The sequence below is a fragment of the Taudactylus pleione genome, unplaced genomic scaffold (genome assembly GCF_031769625.1).
Source record: "Taudactylus pleione unplaced genomic scaffold, aTauple2 ptg000044l, whole genome shotgun sequence".
In the NCBI taxonomy this organism is placed as follows: Eukaryota; Metazoa; Chordata; class Amphibia; order Anura; family Myobatrachidae; genus Taudactylus; species Taudactylus pleione.
The window spans coordinates 4,188,060-4,206,413 of record NW_028284446.1 but is presented as its reverse complement, the minus strand read 5'-3'; the positions used below and the strand labels follow the sequence as shown (position 1 = coordinate 4,206,413).

At 39.8% G+C, this 18,354-nt stretch overlaps 1 protein-coding gene and 1 non-coding gene across 3 annotated transcripts in view; one reads left to right on the top strand and one right to left on the bottom strand.

Moving 5' to 3' along the window:
* R3HDM4 (R3H domain containing 4) overlaps positions 1–11,773 on the top strand; it is a 54,283-nt gene extending 42,510 nt beyond the window's left edge. The window contains exons 7-8 of one of the 2 annotated variants that reach the window (XM_088460344.1): positions 8,576–8,631; positions 10,412–11,773. In XM_088460344.1, the coding sequence (XP_088316470.1) occupies positions 8,576–8,631; positions 10,412–10,515 (160 nt within the window). In that variant the 3' untranslated portion in view covers positions 10,516–11,773. The remainder of the gene's footprint in view (positions 1–8,575; positions 8,632–10,411) is intronic. The other variant, XM_088460345.1, reaches the window with a different exon arrangement.
* A 6,471-nt stretch (positions 11,774–18,244) lies between these two features.
* LOC148537754 (U6 spliceosomal RNA) lies at positions 18,245–18,351 on the bottom strand. The gene has a single exon (XR_015873436.1). It is a non-coding gene; the product is annotated as a U6 spliceosomal RNA (small nuclear RNA).
* Between the last annotated feature and the right edge of the window lie 3 nt (positions 18,352–18,354).

The window sequence follows — 18,354 nt, the reverse complement described above, 5'->3', positions numbered from 1 at the left end:
CATGTTTCGTCACTCAGGACTTCGTCAGTGGGTGTGTTATATATATATATATATAATATATATATATATATATATATATATATAATTAGTCAGGTGCATAAATAGTGGGACATTGACAGAATTTTCATATTTTGGCCTCTAGTCACCACCACAATGGCTTTGAAATGAAACAAACAAGATGTGCTTTAACTGCAGACTTTCAGATTTAATTTGAGGGTAATTACATCCAAATCAGGTGAACGGTGAAGGAATTACAACGGTTTCTATATGTGCCTCCCACTTTTTAAGGGGCCAAAAGTAATGGGACAAACTAAACAATCCTAAATCTAACTTTCACTTTTTAATACTTTGTTGCAAATCCTTTGCAGGCAATTACAGCCTGAAGTGTGGAACACATAGACATCACCAGACGCTGGGTTTCATCCCTGGTGATGCTCTGCCAGGTCTCTACTGCAAATGTCTTCAGTTCCTGCTTGTTCTTGGGGCATTTTCCCTTCAGTTTTGTCTTCATCAAGTGAAATGCATGCTCAATCAGATTCAGGTCAGGGGATTGACTTGCCCATTGCATAACATCCCACTTTTTAGCCTTAAAAAACTCTTTTGGTTGCTTTTGCAGTATGCTTCGGGTCATTGTCCATCTGCACTGTGAAGCGCCGTCCAATGAGTTCTGAAGCATTTGACTGAATATGAGCATATAATATTGCCCGAAACACTTCAGAATTCATTCTGCTGCTTTTGTCAGCAGTCACATCATCAATAAATACAAGGGAACCAGTTCCATTGGTAGCCATACATGCCCACGCCATGACACTACCACCACCATGCTTCACTGATGAGGTGGTATGTTTTGGATCATGAGCAGTTCCTTTCCTTCTCCATACTCTTCTCTTCCCATCACTCTGGTACAAGTTGATCTTTGTCTCATCTGTCCATAGGATGTTGTTCCAGAACTGTAATGGCTTTTTTAGATGTTGTTTGGCAAACTCTAATCTGGTCTTCCTGTTTTTGTGGCTCACCAATGGTTTACATCACCCTCTATATTCACTCTTGTGAAGTCTTCTCTTGATTGTTGACTTTGACACACATACACCTACCTCCTGGAGAGTGTTCTTGATTTGGCCAACTGTTGTGAAGGGGTTTTTCTTCACCAGGGAAATAATTCTTCTGTCATCCACCACAGTTGTTTTCCATGGTGTTCCTGGTCTTTTGGTGTTGCTGAGCTCTCCGGAGCGTTCTTTCTTCTTAAGAATGTTCCAAACAGTTGATTTGGCCACACCTAATGTTTTTGCTATCTCTCTGATGGGTTTGTTTTGATTTTTCAGCCTAATGATGGCTTGCTTCACTGATAGTGACAGCTCTTTGGATCTCTTATTGAGAGTCGACAGCAACTGATTCCAAATGCAAATGTCACACCTAGAATCAACTCCAGACCTTTTACCTGCTTAATTGATAATGAAATAACGAGGGAATAGCCCACACCTGTCCATGAAATAGCTTTTGAGTTGATAGTCCCATTACTTTTGGCCCCTTAAAAAGTGGGAGTCACATATAGAAACCGTTGTAATTCCTACACCGTTCACCTGATTTGGATGTAAGTACCCTCAAATTAAATCTGAAAGTCTGCAGTTAAAGCACATCTTGTTTGTTTCATTTCAAAGCCATTGTGGTGGTGAATAGAGGCCAAAATATGAAAATTCTGTCAATGTCCCAATATTTATGCACCTGACTGTATATATAAAACACAAACATACATATGCACCAATCAGCCTGAATATTAAAACCACCTGCCTCATGCGACCAAAATATGCCATGATGCTGCAGAGCTGGACTCCACAAGACCTCTCAGGTATCAGACACCAAGACGTTAGTAGCAGATCCTTTAAGTCCTGTATTTTGCGAGATGGGGCCTCCCTGACTGGGGTTTATTTTTCTAGCACATCCCACAGATGCTCGATTGGATTCAGATCTGTGGAATTTGGAGGCCAAGTCAACACCTAGAACTCTTTGTCATGTTCTTTAAACCATTCCTGAACAATTTTGCAGTGTGACAGGGTGCTGCCATCAGGGAATAGCAGTGCTAAGAAGGGGTGTCCTTGGTCTGCAACAATGTTTAGGAAGATTGTACATGTAAGTAACATCCATATGAATGCCAGGACCCAAGGTTTCCCAGCAGAACATTGCCCACAGCATCACACTGCCTCTGCCGGCTTCCTTTGTCTCACAGTGCATCCTGCCCCAGGTAAACACTCGCATCCCTGATCGTCCACATGATGTAATAGAAAACATGATTCATCACACCAGGCCACCTTCCATTGCTCCATAGGCCAGTCCTGATGCTCACATGCCCATTGTAGGCAATTTTGGCAGTGGACAGGGGTCAGCATGGGCATTCTGATTGGTCTGCAGCTACGCAGCAAGTTGCAATGTACTGTGTGTTCTGGCACCTTATCATAGCCAACATTAAACTTTTTCAGCAGTTTGTGCATATCCAATAGATATGCCCCTTTAGGAACTCCATACAGAAATAGAACTAATCATTTTTTATACAACACACCGAATTTTGCAAATGGAAACAGGATAGAAAAAGAGAAATATGTAAGGAGTCCCAATTTTACAAGAAAAAGAAAACCAGACGTTCCAAGAGAGGAGGAAAGGGGAAATAAGGTCATGAAATTAAACCGCAAGTAAACACAGGTATATTTAACATATCCAATTATAACCTAACTGTAGATTGATTAAAATTGTTACAAAAGGGTTTATAGTTTGCTCCTACTAAAAAGCCGAATGGTTTTTCTGTATTTTTGGACACTAATGGGTATATTAGAAACCTCACACTAAAGAGACATTTTTTTTTTTAATTTTAAACAAGGTCCCCAATGTAATATTAAAAGTGAAATTAATGAAACAGGTTTAAAAAATAAATCTACATTTTATCCAATTGAATCTCGGGGATATTATGTTGAAACATTTCCTGAGTTGATTAAGAATGACCTTGATAAATTATGTATGAAAAAGGACAAAAAGAGGAATGCAATAGAACGATTAGAGAATAATCATAGCATTGTTATTAAGAGTGCAGATAAGGGGGGTGGCCTGGTAATATTAAATAGAAAGGATTATGAGGAAGAAATATGGAGAACACTTGAGGATATAGAAACATGAAAAATTATTGAATGACCCTACTGAAAATATTTTGAGTAAAATTAGTATTTTATTGAAAGCGGGTTATGATAAACATTGTATATCAAAAGGAGAATATGATTATTTGTTAGTGAAATGTCCACGAATACCGACGTTTTATACATTACCAAAAATCCGCAAAAGGATGGATAAACCTCCCGGTCGCCCAATAGTATCGGGCATAAGAATCAGCAACCTCTCATATGTCTGAATTCATTGATTTTTATTTAAAGAGATGTGTGTAAGCTTAACTCCTACATTAAGGATTCCACTCAGGTTTTAGCTGAAAAAATGATGTGGTCAGATGAATATTATTGGTGCTCTATAGATATAGAGTCCCTGTATACCGCATAAAAAGGAAGCAATCACTACTTTTTTGGAAGGGAACCTAGAAGTAAGCGAGGAGAAAAGAGTTTATTTTAGAATGTATTACAATTATTTTAGAAAATAATTATTTTAGATATCTGAAACAATTTGTTCCAAAAAAAGGGGTGTGGCCGTGGGGACACATTTCGTACCAAACTTTGCAAATTTATATTTGGGGGTATGGGAGATGGAATTTGTAGAAGGACCTAAGAACCTGTTTTTTGAGAATATTATAATATTTTAACTTTTTCTAGATTATGTATTAACAGTATGGAAGGGTACAGGAGAGTTTTTTCATAAATTCATGTCCTATTTGAGTCAAAATTGTTTTAATTTAAACGTTACCCATAATATACAAAATGAAAAAAAATTAATTTCTGGATATTGTTCTTGATAGTTCTGGTTGGAGTCCAGGTGATATCAATACCTATACACACATAAAAAGGTGGATAGTAATAATTTATATATATTTTGATAGTTGTCATTTATTTAATTGGAAAAAGAACATTCCTTACTCCCAGTTTGTTAGATTGAGAAGAATTTGTAGACAAGAAAGCAAGTATAGGTTGAGTCTCCCATATCCAAATATTTCGAAATACGGAATATTTTTAGCATGACTGAGAAAGTGAAACCTTTGCTTTCTGATGGTTCAATGTACACAAACTTTGTTTAAAGCACAAAATTATTAAAATACAGTATAAAATAACCTTCAGGCTGTGTATAAGGTGTATATGAAACAAATCAATTTCATGTATGTACACACTTTTTTTTTTTTATGCACAAAATTATTAAAAATATTGTATGAAATAACCTTCAGGCTGTGTGTATAAGGTTTATATAACACATAAATGCATTCTGTGTTTAGATTTGGGTTCTATTCCCAAGACATTATAATATGCAAATATTCCAAAATACGGAATATTCCGATATCCAAAATACCTCTGGTCCCAAGCATTTTGGATATGGGAGACTCAACCTGTATTGTGAACAAGCAGAGATTTATAGTAGGAGGTTTGAAGAAAAACATTATCCTATAGAAATAATAGATGCTAGTGTAGAGAGAACAAGGAATAGGGATAGGACAGAATTATTAGACTATAAAAAACGTAATAGGTGTGAAATTGATATGTACATTACTTTTATTACAGTATTTAATAGTTATGAAAGAGAAATTAGATCAATTTTGAACAAACACTGGAAAATTTTATTATTAGATCCAATTTTGGGTAATAAAATTCCCCCCAAACCACAGATTATTTTTAGACGGGCCCCTACCCTTGAAAAACGATTAGCACCTATGTTACCAATGTAAATGTGGTAAAAAGTACATTGGGAAAACTAAGCACCAATTGAAGCTTAGAATATTGGAACACATGAGAAGTATTATTAATAAAAACATCAATCATAGTGTTCCTAGACATTTCTATAGCTGTCAAAACTCTTACCTAGAAGGCTTTTCTTTTGAAGGAATAGAGTTGGTTACACTAGATGAGAGGGGAGACGATTTTTAGAAAAAATTATCACATGGGAGACGTATAGGATATATATGTTAAACACCCTTGCCCCAATAGGCTTAAATGAAAGTTATGATATTGTTTCCTATTTATAAACTGGTTGTGTCTGTAGGAGTACTGGAGATTGAGGCGAAATGAAGTCAGTATTGTTGTTGAGAATTTCTCCTTTGCCGACTGACCTAATTAATCTTCTCTGTACTCTTGTTTTGTATGTCCTGACCTCAGGTTCTTTTTTGGGACATGTGATAGATATATTCTATCCACAAGTGTCAATTATCTTAAAATATAAGGGTATAAAGTAGTTATTTAAATTAATATAAATATATATATAATACAATGGTAATTCTCTTTATTAGACAAAACGATGTATGTAGTTAGTTTCTTAGTACAGTTATTTGTGATATAATCGTATTAATTCTCCTATATATTGTTTCAAGAAGCGCATGTATATTGAAACAGTCACCTTTTCTGACATTCATGCAGTGTTTAAAAAGAAAAGTATGATTATAACGTGTGTAATGAGTTTGCAATGTTGTATTTGTTTTTAAAAAAAATTTTGTGACATTACTGCTAATTAGTTTTTAACATTATTTGTTTTAAAATGTTGTGTAACATTACTATTATATGAGATTATTGTAGCAATTGTTTGTAATTAAGTGCACATTTGTCGCAGATGTGTATAACTAATTTGAATTAGTGCTGCTATATAAGGTTAGATCAGCAGAGCTAGGACACACCCACTGACGAAGTCCTGAGTGACGAAACTTGTTTGGGGCGGCACCAGTTGGACACTTGCTGTATTCATCACTTACTCTAGGTGAGATATCACCAAGGCAGGAGCTTTGGTTTATGGTGTGTCTGGATGTACATGAGAGAGTCGGCTATAAGCAGATGATTCTCCGTCTTAAGGACTCGGTATTGACGCATAACAGTTCCAGCAGTGACGAGATTCGGTGATTATCCGGTGATGTTACACGCTGTTGTTTTAACTGAGATGTACGTGATTTTATGCATTTATTTATATAAAGATTGATTTGATTCTACAATGTATGTGCTCCTTTCATCTTCATAGCAAAAAAAAAAAAAGAGATAGAGAGATCTATATTTATATATATATATATATATATATATATATATATATATATATATATATATTATAATATAATTTTTTTTTTTTTTTTAGTGTGTGTATATATATAGATATGGGGCACATTCATTTACCTGCGGATAAATCTCCGGGTTTAATGTCAGGAGCTGTTCAATTAGTAGTCAATTTCCCCGTAGCGCACGTTAACATATACATTCTGTGTTAAGTACTGGAATCCTATGGGTTTCCCGAAGCGCATTTAATGTGGATTTTAAACCCTATGGCTAGTTGAAACTGCCCCATAGAGATATATAGTGATATCTTTAAACTGATGTGTTGGAAGCTTGAAAAATGGGCAACATTAGGATCTGAGCGACTTTGACAAGGGCCAAATTTTGATGGCTAGATTACTGGGTCAGAGCATCTCCAAAATGGCAGGTCTTTTGGGGTGCTCCCAGTACCTACCAAAAGTGGTCCAAGGAAGGACAACCGACAACGGGATCATGGGCACCCAAGGCTCATTTTATGCACATGGGGTACGAAGGCCAGCCTGTTCGGTCCGATCCCACAGAAGAGATACTGTAGCACAGACGAAGGCCAGCCTATTCGGTCCGATCCCACAGAAGAGATACTGTAGCACAGACCGCTGAAAAAGTTTAATGTTGGCTATGATAAGGTGCCAGAACACACAGTACATTGCAACTTGCCCATGCTGACCGCTGTCCACTGCCGAAATTGCCTACAATGGGCATGTGAGCATCAGGACTGGACTATGGAGCAATGGAAGAAGGTGGCCTGGTCTGATGAATCACATTTACTATTAAATCATGTGGACGGTCAGTGATGCGTGTGTTGTTTACCTGGGGAGGAGATGGCACCAGGATGCACTGTGAGACGAAGTAAGCTGGCGGAGGCAGTGTGATACTCTGGGCAATGTTCTGCTGGAAAACCTTGGGTCCTGGCCTTCATGTGGATGTTACTTGCATGTACAATCTTCCTAAACATTGTTGCAGACCAAGCACACCCCTTCTTGGCACTGCTATTCCCTGATGGCAGCGCCCTGTCACACTGCAAAAATTGTTCAGGAATGGTTTAAAGAACATGACAAAGAGCTCTAGGTGTTGACTTTGCCTCCAAATTCCCCAGATCTGAATCCAATCGAGCATCTGTGGGATGTGCTGGAAAAATAAGCCCCAGTTACGGAGGGCCCATCTCGCAAAATACAGGACTTAAAGGATCTGCTACTAACGTCTTGGTGTCTGATACCTGAGAGGTCTTGTGGAGTCCAGCTCTGCAGCATCGTGGCATATTTTGGTTGCATGAGGGGGACCTACACAATATTAGGCAGGTGGTTTTAATATTCAGGCTGACTGCATATGTATATGTTATATATATATATATATATATATATATATATATATATTATTATACATATATATTATACACACACGTGTCCTCGCTCGTCTTTGCTCTAGTCGTCGGAGTGCCTGGTCCTGTGAGACTGCTAGCCCTGGGTGCCAATTATTTTGATATGAGACACTTGTGTATCTATGTGCACCTGAGTCTCTCACTCAGCATACAAAGTACTATGATGTGGCGGCTGCAGCTTTTTTCCACTCCAAGTTCCGTTTACAGACTCTGTTGCACACAGATATACAAGTGTCGCATACCAAATTAATTCACACTGTCTCCTGGTGCGTCCTAGTCACATAACATTGCAACTTTGAAGCATGTTCAGTAAAAAAAGTTGGCCGATGTTAGCAGAGTTGCAAGAGATAGGATAGATCTATCTATCTACAGTATCTATCTATGTGTGTGTAAAGAGGGATGACACTCCGGGACTTGTATATGCAAAAATCAAATGTCTTGACAAAGGTGCTTGTAGGCACTGAAACATCAACCAACAGTCAGTCACATAGTAACCAGCGATACTCTTACGACTTTGATTGTTGTTTTGACAAAAGTGCATGTAAACACCGAAACGTCGACCATTTGTTTTTTTTTTATATGACCATTGGAATAGAATACCCGGAGAGCCATCACTCTTTACTGATGTATACGTGGAGCAGATATTAGCTCCTCTTGGACCTGGACAACTGGGCAGGAATTACATACAATCTCTCTCAACTAGTGCTGTGTGTGTGTGTATGTGTGTATATATATATATATATATATATATATATGTGTGTATATATATGTATGTATGTGTGTGTATATATATATATAATTATAATTGTCTAGTAATATTAATTACATTACATGTATATAATTTATCACTGTGTATATGTGTAAGCTTAATGTTTTTTTCTTTTTGCCGTTATTTTAAAAATATATAATTTTGATGTGTTTTTATATAAACTGTTCAAACACACATGGTAGTGCTGCTGTGCAATACACACTTATTGTTTCTCATCTGGTTCTCTCGCAGTTACCAGCGCCTCCTGTTGCACGCTGTGTGCCAGTACATGGATCTGGCCTCTGCCAGTAAGAACTTTGGGATTTGTTTTGGGATGGCGGTGTGGGATATTTGTGGAAATGGAAACAAATTTACATCTACTTGGGGGTAGTAATTTCAAATATATTGACATTTTTTTTTCCATTACAGTAGCCGATATGTTAATACTAGGGGTGCAAAAGTCCCTCTGCTAGCTCTTTTCTTCTTTCTCCAGCATAGACCAATTTGAGCACACACCTACCTGTACCACAGGGACTATAAGGCATAAGAGTAAGCTTTTGAAACAATTCACTTTGCTTTAATTTTCAGTCATGAGAGCAAAGTGTTCAGGTGATGATCATATGAATTTATTTTCTTTGCAAATTTTAAACAGACTTTATAAACCTGATGTAGAACATAAATGCATACTCCTATCACAACTGATTGTAAACAACCTTCAGATGCAGAATCAAAGTGTACTGGATGTGGAGGAGGGAGAAGGAGCTAACAGAGGCACGTGTATTTTGCTGGCTTGTTAAGAACAAATAAATCCTATTCGTGTCCACCCCTGCTGTGTGTGTATATAGGTTTTGCTTTATTTAAAAATGCAAGACTTCAGTAGTTAAAGGCCTAACCACTAAAAAATATTAATGCCACAGCCAGGGGAGCCCTATCACCGGGCCCCTCAGCCGCAGCATTAACCATTACCGCTAGTCAGCCCAGGCCGGGATCCCTGGTGGGCTGGGGACCCCCTCTCCAGGGCACCCCAGGCCTAGGCTGATAGCACAGGGCTATCCCCGGCACCACTGGGGCAGTGGGTACCGGGTTGATAGGGTAGTGTAGTGTAGTGCATTTGATAAAAGTAAAAATATTTTCTTTTGCTGTGGAACTACAGATCCTAGCAAGCCTCCCCCGCATGCTGGTACTTGGAGAACCACAAGTACCAGCATGTGGGGCATTACAGGCCCACTGGTACCTGTAGTTCCACAGCAAAAGCAATATTAAAATAAACACAGGACACACACATCATACAAAGTATACGTTTATTAAACATATATGCACACACACATGTACATACCATTTTTTTTTTTTTGTTTACCGCAGCAACACAGACTGATCTCTCTGATCCCGTCCGTGCTCTGTGTCAATGACACAGATGCATGTAGCATGGATCTCCCTGGTCCATGCTACATGCATCTCTATTGTGCATGATGTGCACAAACACTGTACGAATGTTTGAAATATTGTACACAATAGTCGAAATCTTACTGCAGGTTCAGTTGATCTGCGATGCTTATACACGACGCCGGGGACGCGCATCGTAATCGTACTGGAATATGCCACTTTTTACACTATGGTCGTTACAAATGATCGAAAACTGGCAAATTGTGTAAAAAATTGCACCGTGTATGGGCACCTTTTACAGTGACCTGAATTTTAAAGATAAATATATCGCAGTAAACAAACCTAGTTTTTCAAAGTACTCTTTATAATGTAATTCTTCAATTCCCTTATTAATAAGATTGCCCAAAACTGCCTCCATTTTTAAGATGTGGTATGACTAGTAACTTATACAGTTGTAATACTGTCTACATCATGTGCATTTATGCCCTTTTTAATGTGCAAGTAGCATAGTTATTACCACAGCACTACATTTTAGTTATATTATATTGAATTGCATTTTGACTTTTTTTTTTAAATAGCAACTTACTATCCTGGGGTGTGCAGATGACACTAAGCTATATTGGTTTATTAAAAAAATATGGACACCTTGCTTTTATAATTAACTAATCATATCATATCCTCCTTTTCATCTTACTTCTCTTTTAGGTTCTAACTCTCATGGCAAACGTCAGATGCGTGTGGTGAACAGGAACAGCGATTTCTGCCCTCCGGAATTGCTCCTCTCCTCTTACCTCCAGATGCGGTGCTGACCCTTCATGAGACTTCACATGTTGGATGAATCCCTGCATTAAGGGGTAGATTTGCTAAAGCTTCTTAAACAGACAAGTGGTGATGTTGCCCATAGCAACCAATCAGATTATAGCTACCAATTCTTATTGCATTCTAGAAAATGATACACAGATTCTGATTGGATGCTACGGGCAACACCACTTGTCTGGTTTAGAAGCTTTAGTAAATATACCCCTAAATCTCTCATATCTGCCAACTCCCTGGTCTGTGGCGCTGCACATTGTCTTATTGCTCTACTGTGATCTGTTTTAGTCTTTTTTCTGAGTACTTTAAGGTTAATTAAGTTTATGCATTGTCCACACTAGGGTTGACCTGTTCTATGCCAGTTGCAGGGTCCTGACAGAGATTGTATTTCTCCCATCACGCTATTATTTTTAATCTGGTAGCGCACACATGATCAATAATGTTTTGTAGAGTGATACATGGCAGATGAGCCAAATTAAGAGTGTTATGTATAATTGTACATATATGTGTTTGTATAGCTGGCTACACAAGAAGGCCAAAAATGTATTAAAGCCAAAATATGTAATGAGGCTGAGGCAGTCAGGATCAGTGAGATTTTACAGTTGCCTGGTATGTTTTCAGAGGTTGTGTATTTTCAGAGTACACATCCCCTACACTTAGATGGGTGTCTACTTTTGGACAATACCTTTTCAAAAAGAAAAAATAAATTTTCTCCTCTCTGTTGGGGGCCATCCTGTTATAGGAGGCCTTGAGCTGATGTGCTGTAGCTACCATCCTCACCCTAAAGATACATTTAAGCGATAAGGAATTGTCCATTTTTAATGCTCTCTAGTTATTATGGTTCTCTATGTGCAAGATGAATGTTGTGACTCTTGAGCACAAGGAAAATTTGGTGCTATTCTATAAGAAGTGAACTGGGGCAACAATGTTATGTATGCCCTTTTAACCTTACCATATTGTGGTAGCTTAGACCATACTTCATATGTTATCATAGTGTCTTATTTTACATATTTACAGGGTATAAAATTGCAAACATAAGGATTGTCACTGTGCTATCAGGTTGTTTGAATCACTATATTATGACATTGGCATTTTAGTTCCTGTGTCGTGTGGGTTTATGGTACTTATGACTGAAATACAGATTGCATGTAAACAGCTGTTGTGCTCATTCATTTGTACATGTGAGTACATTTTGTTGAGTGAGAACTAGTGTACAATGTCACCTCTTCTGTAATAAAAGGATACCTTACAGTTGGGAGTTTCATGTGCCTTGTATTTGTTATTTTTATGATGCATATATACTTCATATCAGAGTTGGAAAACATCCACTCTTTTCCGTGGGTATGCAGTTGGGAAGCCGGCGGACCTAATCCCGACAGCCGGCTTCCCGACTGCTTAATCCCGGCAAGGGTTAAATGACAGGCGTCTAAATCTAGACGCCTGGCATTTTACCAACGCGGGGAGACCGGCGCCCGGCATCCCGATCGAAGTGATGCCGAGCGCTGACAGCCACTGGGGGGGGGGGGGGGGGTTAGGTTTAGGGCTCCCAGGGGGGCTTAGGGTTAGGCACCCCCTCAGATAGTTAGGGTTAGACTAGGGGAAGGGAGGGTTAGGGTTAGGAACCCCCCCGGGAGGTTAGGGTTAGGCTAGGGGGCGGGAGGGTTAGGGTTAGGAACCCCCGGCGGGGACTTAGGGTTAGGCACCCCCCCCCCGGGGGACTTAGGTTTAGGCGGCGGGGAAGGGGGTTAGGTTTAGGCACCCCTAAGGGGAGGGTTAGGGGGTAGAATAGGGTTAGTGAATACTTAGCTGGGGACGATTGGGATTTTCATCCTTGTCGGGCTGCCGTTGTCGGGATTTGAACCGCCGGCCAGAGGACCGGTGGTAAATCATACCGATTCCTTTCTGTGAAATCCAAAAAGCTGATTTTGGGTGCATGTCAATAAGCATTAACCTTCTTGAAGAAGCATAGACTGGAAAGCTACCGTGAGTTAGCCATGTGATCAGCCCAAGAGGTTCATATAGGGATCAGTGCTCGCTTTATTCCGTTCTGTTTAAGCTTTATTCTCATGTTTTGAGACAAAGGATTAAATTCAACAAATAACGATCAAAGTGCAAATGTATTAATCATCAATAGGCCGATCAATTAACCAGTATACTTGAGGTGTTCTGAATTGCTCTGTATGATGTGTATATGTATGCTTTCACATTAATAATGATCTAGTAATCTTGTTGCTGTATGCTTCAGATGTAAAAATCTCACCTACATAACAATGGCAGAACCATCTTTCCATTACAAATGCATAACATTGTAAGTTAAAAGATTTGCATAAAAATATAGAATACACAGCCAGGTATTGGTATGAGTATTAGGAAAATACTTTTCCTGATAATTAGTTTGAAGCACTCCATGGCAGCCCTAACCTTGGGCAGCTCAGTAGTCACAGGAACAGTTTACATTCCTCCCCTCCCCTCCATAAGTGTTCCACCTCCTTCCACATCTGGTTTTTGAATCACTTCCCAAGCTGCCTCTGAAAAGATATACTAACTGATATATGTGATAGAAATATTGGGGCTGTAATGGAGTGCATCAAAGAATGGAAAAATGAAGAGAGAAATAAAATCTGCTTATTTCCTCTTCAGACACAGTAGCAGCTATGATATACCCAATACCCAAGGTATAAAATATTAACAATTGCTTGCTCAACACCAGTATATACTGTACCGTTGCACCTTACAATTGGGAACAAAACAATAATAGGATTAAAAAAACAAGACTTTGTAATAAAAGACAGAGTGGTACAGTAAGAGGGCTCTGCTTACAAGCATAAAATCTATAGGGAAAAAGGCATTGATACAAGGGTAAGTGCAACCTGGCTGATCAATATGCAATATGTAACACAGGTTCTTGATGAGACACTGGAATGTTGGCCTGGAGTCAGTGGGATATGTGAGCTTAGAATACATGTACATTTTATATCAATCTAAAAGTTCTTTCCCACACATGCGCTTTAAAATGCTCTGTAGCTGACTTTAGCAATCGCAGAAAAAGAACTTTCTTCCAAATACAATTTAAAAAGCAAAAGATTGCCAATGTGTAGCGCTGAGTATGGTTGCTGATTTTCTCAACAAGGATTCACATTATTTCTCCTTTAAGGGACACTTTTGCTTGATCCTAATGCAACAATAAACAATTCCTTCTGTTAATTTTTTTTATAGTCTCTATAGCAGTCATTCCCAACCTCGGTCCTCAAGGCATACTAACAGTCCTGGTTTTAGTGATATCCAGGCTTCAGCACAGATGGTTAAATCAAATTAACTGGGATATTAATTAAGTCATCTGTGCTCAAGTATGGCTATCCTTAAAACCAGGACTGTGCCTTGAGGACCGTGGTTGGGAACCCCTGCTCTATAGGAACTATTGTGGCTGAATCCATGGCCAATCCTTTTATTCTAATAATATCTCCAGCAAAAAAAATGGAAAAAGGCCATGAACATTTATTATTCACCTTCAGTAGATTTATTTTTTCTTGTTGTCCAAAATATAAAGCATACCTGCACATTATCTCCACAATATTAAGAAGTAAATTCAGCTGTTACTTAAAGTAACACACGCTGTTTCCTTTATTTCATAAAAAAAAGTGCATAACCGCACTGAAGAAATATGCAGACTTTAGATCAAGAAGTACAGCTGTCCATCACAGTAAGTGTGTGTAAGTTTGTTTACCGATCTTTGGAAGGGGATGTAGTTAGGATACCGGCGGGCGCTATCCCGTCCGCCGATATCCCAACAGCCACATCCCGTCATGGGACTAAAGGTAGGTGTCGAAATCCCGACCCCTATCATTAGCCCCACTACTAAGTCACGACACCCAGCTTGCCGAACTAAGCCAAGTCTGGTGTCTTAGCGTGTAGCCGCAGGGGGGTTAGCGTTAGGGACCCCTGTGGAAACTTAGGGTTAGGCACTCCCTGGGAGGGGTAGGTTTAGGGTAGGGAAAGGGGGGTTAAGGGTAGACACCCCTGGGAGGGTGCGGGGTTAGGTTTAGGCACTAATGGGGAGGGGGTTAGGCACCCCTAAGGAAGGGTTGGGGGGGGGGGGGAGAGGGTTGGGTTAGAGTACTTGCATCATGTTGTCGGAATTCCGACATGTCGGGCTCCCGCTGTCAGTATATGATCAGTCGGCTAAACAGCCGCCGGCTTTACATACAGATTCCCTTTGGAAGTACTTATTTAGCGTATGATGTGAAACCGACAAGTGTGTTAGAAGCCAGAGACTTTGGTTCCTTCAGCTGCTACTTCCCTCCGCTGTCTGATAGGTGTACTTAGGTATACTTGAGCCCACACAAAGATGACGACAACCTTCATCTGCTGCCGCTGACACGTTTCAACCTTTATGGATCTTTATCAAGGCACACAGTGTGCAGAGGTTCCCAAACTTAAGTCATTAGAGTCCAGGTTTTAAGGATTGGATGGGTGGCAGTGTATTGGAGAGAGTGATGTGATATGGGTGGCAGGGTATTGCGGAGAATGATGTGATATGAGTACCAGTGTATTGGGGAGAGTGATGTGATATGGGTGGCAGGGTATTGGGGAGAGTGATGTGATATGGGTGGCAGTGTATTGGAGAGAGTGATGTGATATGGGTGGCAGGGTATTGGGGAGAGTGATGTGATATGGGTGGCAGTGTACTTGGTAGAGAGTGTTGTGATATAGGATGCAGTGTACTGGGGAGAGAGTGATGTGATATAGGATGCAGTGTATTGGGGAGAGCGAATGATGTGATATGAGGGGAAGATGTATTGAGATCAATGAGTGAAAAGAGGGGCTGTGTATTGAGGACAGTGAGTAGAAGGGGCAGTGTATTGGAGACTGAAAAAAGGTGGGCTGCATATCTGGACAGTGAGAAATGGGGGATTTTTTTTGCTCTATCCGAAGAAGAATCCCCAATCATCAATGGCCGCTGATCAGCCGAAATGGGAATCGTGGCCGTAAATGTACGGCTAGCTTATGCGATGTGTACAAGATTTAGAGTGAAGTCTTGTACTATGAATGGTTCAGATAAATAATCTTAACCGCTCTCAACGTCATCTTATAGGGCTCATTTTTGGTCAGGGCTTCTCCTTTGTCAATGTGTACATGTGTGTTTATTTAATCTTTGTGCAGTACATAGTAGGGCTGGCCATCGATAGTTGCCAATCGATGGTTAACTGTTGATGGCTGATGGTTTTGCCATCGATGGCAGAGAGCCAGTGGTTTGGATGGGTGGTAGCCTATGGTTATTTTTTTTCTTGACGGGATAGAACTTAGCCCCACCCCTGTTTTTCATTGGCTCGCCGTACACCCAGCAGCAGTGGCAATCGAGTGGCGCAAACAATCAGTGGTTCACCATAAATGGTAATTACTGATGGACCCATCGATAGCCATCCCTAGTACATAGAGCCCTTTACAAAATGTTGCTTTTGGCCCACAATGTCCCAGTCTCACCCCCTGAGTAATCTTTATTGTCTTTCTGCAGGTGTCATTGTCATTTTATCTGAGTCTATGTAGCTCCCTAACCCTACTCAGCTTACAGTGCTCTCTTGGGCAAGTCCACTATGAAGTTCCCAGCTTCTGTCCACTACTATTACCTGTGCTAGTTTGATAGGGGACTGCAGGACATTGCAGTGCTATTTCAGACTTCAAACTGAGGCTCGCTTCTATCGCAGCAAATCCCATTTCCATTATGGACTAGTATTTCCCCTTCCTTCCCAAGCAAAATGCCCCAAACACCTGCTGCTTAGCAACACCCCTTGGCCTTACCTTTCAACCATCACACTTTCATCAGGACAGTCCCGTAGGACTGATTTCTGAGAGACAGAGATATTTCACTGCTACACAAAAATTGTGTTTTTATAGAACCATAGAATTTGATAACAGATAAGAACCACTTGGCCCATCTAGTTTGCCCCATTTTTAAACATAGTGTTACCTCAACCCTTATTGATCCTTACTTCTGAAGAATATCCTTATGTCTATCCCATGCATGTTTAAATTGCTCTACTGTCTTAGCCTCTACCACCTCTGATGGGAGGCTATTCCACTTGTCCACTACCCTTTTTGTGAAGTAATTTTCCCTCAAATTTCCCTTGAACCTACCAGTTTTAGAACATTTCTTCTTGTTCTAATATTTCTCTTTCTTTGAAGAATCTCTCCTTCCTTTACCTTGTTAAAAATTCTTTATATATTTGAATGTTTCTATCATGTTCCCCCTTTCCCTTCTCTGCTCCAAACTATACATATTAAGATCTTTTAGTCTTTCCTGGTTCGACTTGTGGTGTAGACCTTGCACCATTTTAGTTGCCCTTCTTTGTACAGTCTCTAATGTATTAATATCCTTCTGGAGATATGGCCTCCAGAACTGAAAACAGTTTTCGAGATGAGGATGTACCAATGACCAATACAGTTATCTTGATGCGGTCATGCTTCCAGGCCAGCTTACCGCTGTCACCCCCACATCCAAATTTACATTCGCCCAATTTTAAGAGGTATGTCTCATCATACAGGAAAAGAGACTATAGATGTTAATTAGGGTTTCAATTAGCACGGGACACCAGGATCCACTGATTTGTGGGTAAGTAGTACTGTGGAAAAACGATAAGAGGTAAGAAACTTTGGAGCTCATAAAGAGTTGTAGCTTTTTTTTCCTGCAAATTGCTTTTTTTTTTTTTTTTTATGTATATGTGCCATAAACATCTTATGCGTCCTTGGCCTTGCCAACTGAAACACATTGTGCACCTTCATATCCTTACACATAATGCAAAATGATGTTGGTCTCCTGTTTCTGATGAGCTGTGTGCATCTCAATCACTCCCACTTACTAATACAATAATATGGCTGCTGCAACCTATTTCTATTAATAAAGTGATATTTGCTAACAGTTTGCAGCAGTAAAGCATATTTACTTTGAATCTTTAAAAAGGGAATGTGATGTATCGGGCTGGTATCGGTGGAGCATGTGCAGACACACACTGTATTTTTTGTGGAAAATACAGTGAAAAGTATGAAGTGGATTTGCAGGGACAGAGCTTTATCGCAAGCTCTGTCCCTGCATGAGATTTCTTACATCCTTGTGATGTATTCAGATATTGAATTACGATATTGGGTGAATTTATCATAGCCAATCCGTACCTGAGATGCGGATTGTGATAAATATATCCCAAAGATAGTAGGGGGTCTGTGTGTGGTCCCCCCTGCTCTCTGTGAACAGTAACATTGTGCACTGTACCTGCTATAGATTTGCCAATGCAATAGATGTATGCATGGTTTTGAACTTAATACCTTGTTATTAACAACACTGTTCAGCCAAAGCTTGTGTATATGGCCAGCTCTGCAAATAAAAGCAAAATTAATCTTTTACTCGGATGAATATTCCATTTAATTATGCATGAGCATATTCACCTTTATTCCATGAGTTTTTTTCACCTCTCCGTGTGAGAACCATCAGTGGTGTAACTATAATGGGTGCAGGGTGTGTCTTGTTCTCCTTGACCCAGAGGCCCATGTACACCACACACCCTGCGCCAGAAATATACCCCGCAGTGTGTTGCCCCACCCCCCCATAGCCCTGTGATTTATGCAGGCCCTGCATGGGATACAGGTGTGTGTGTGTGTGTATAAAATTACAGGTAAATCAGTTATTGTAATTACACTACTGCATGTAAAACACAAGGCTGCATTGGAAGTTAAGCGCAAAATATGGAACGCTTCACGAATTTGCGTGTCATCCTTGCGCAGGGGCCATGCTAATCTTCTCTGTATCGTTCCAATTTTAGTATATGTGCTGCCGAAGCGAGCACAAA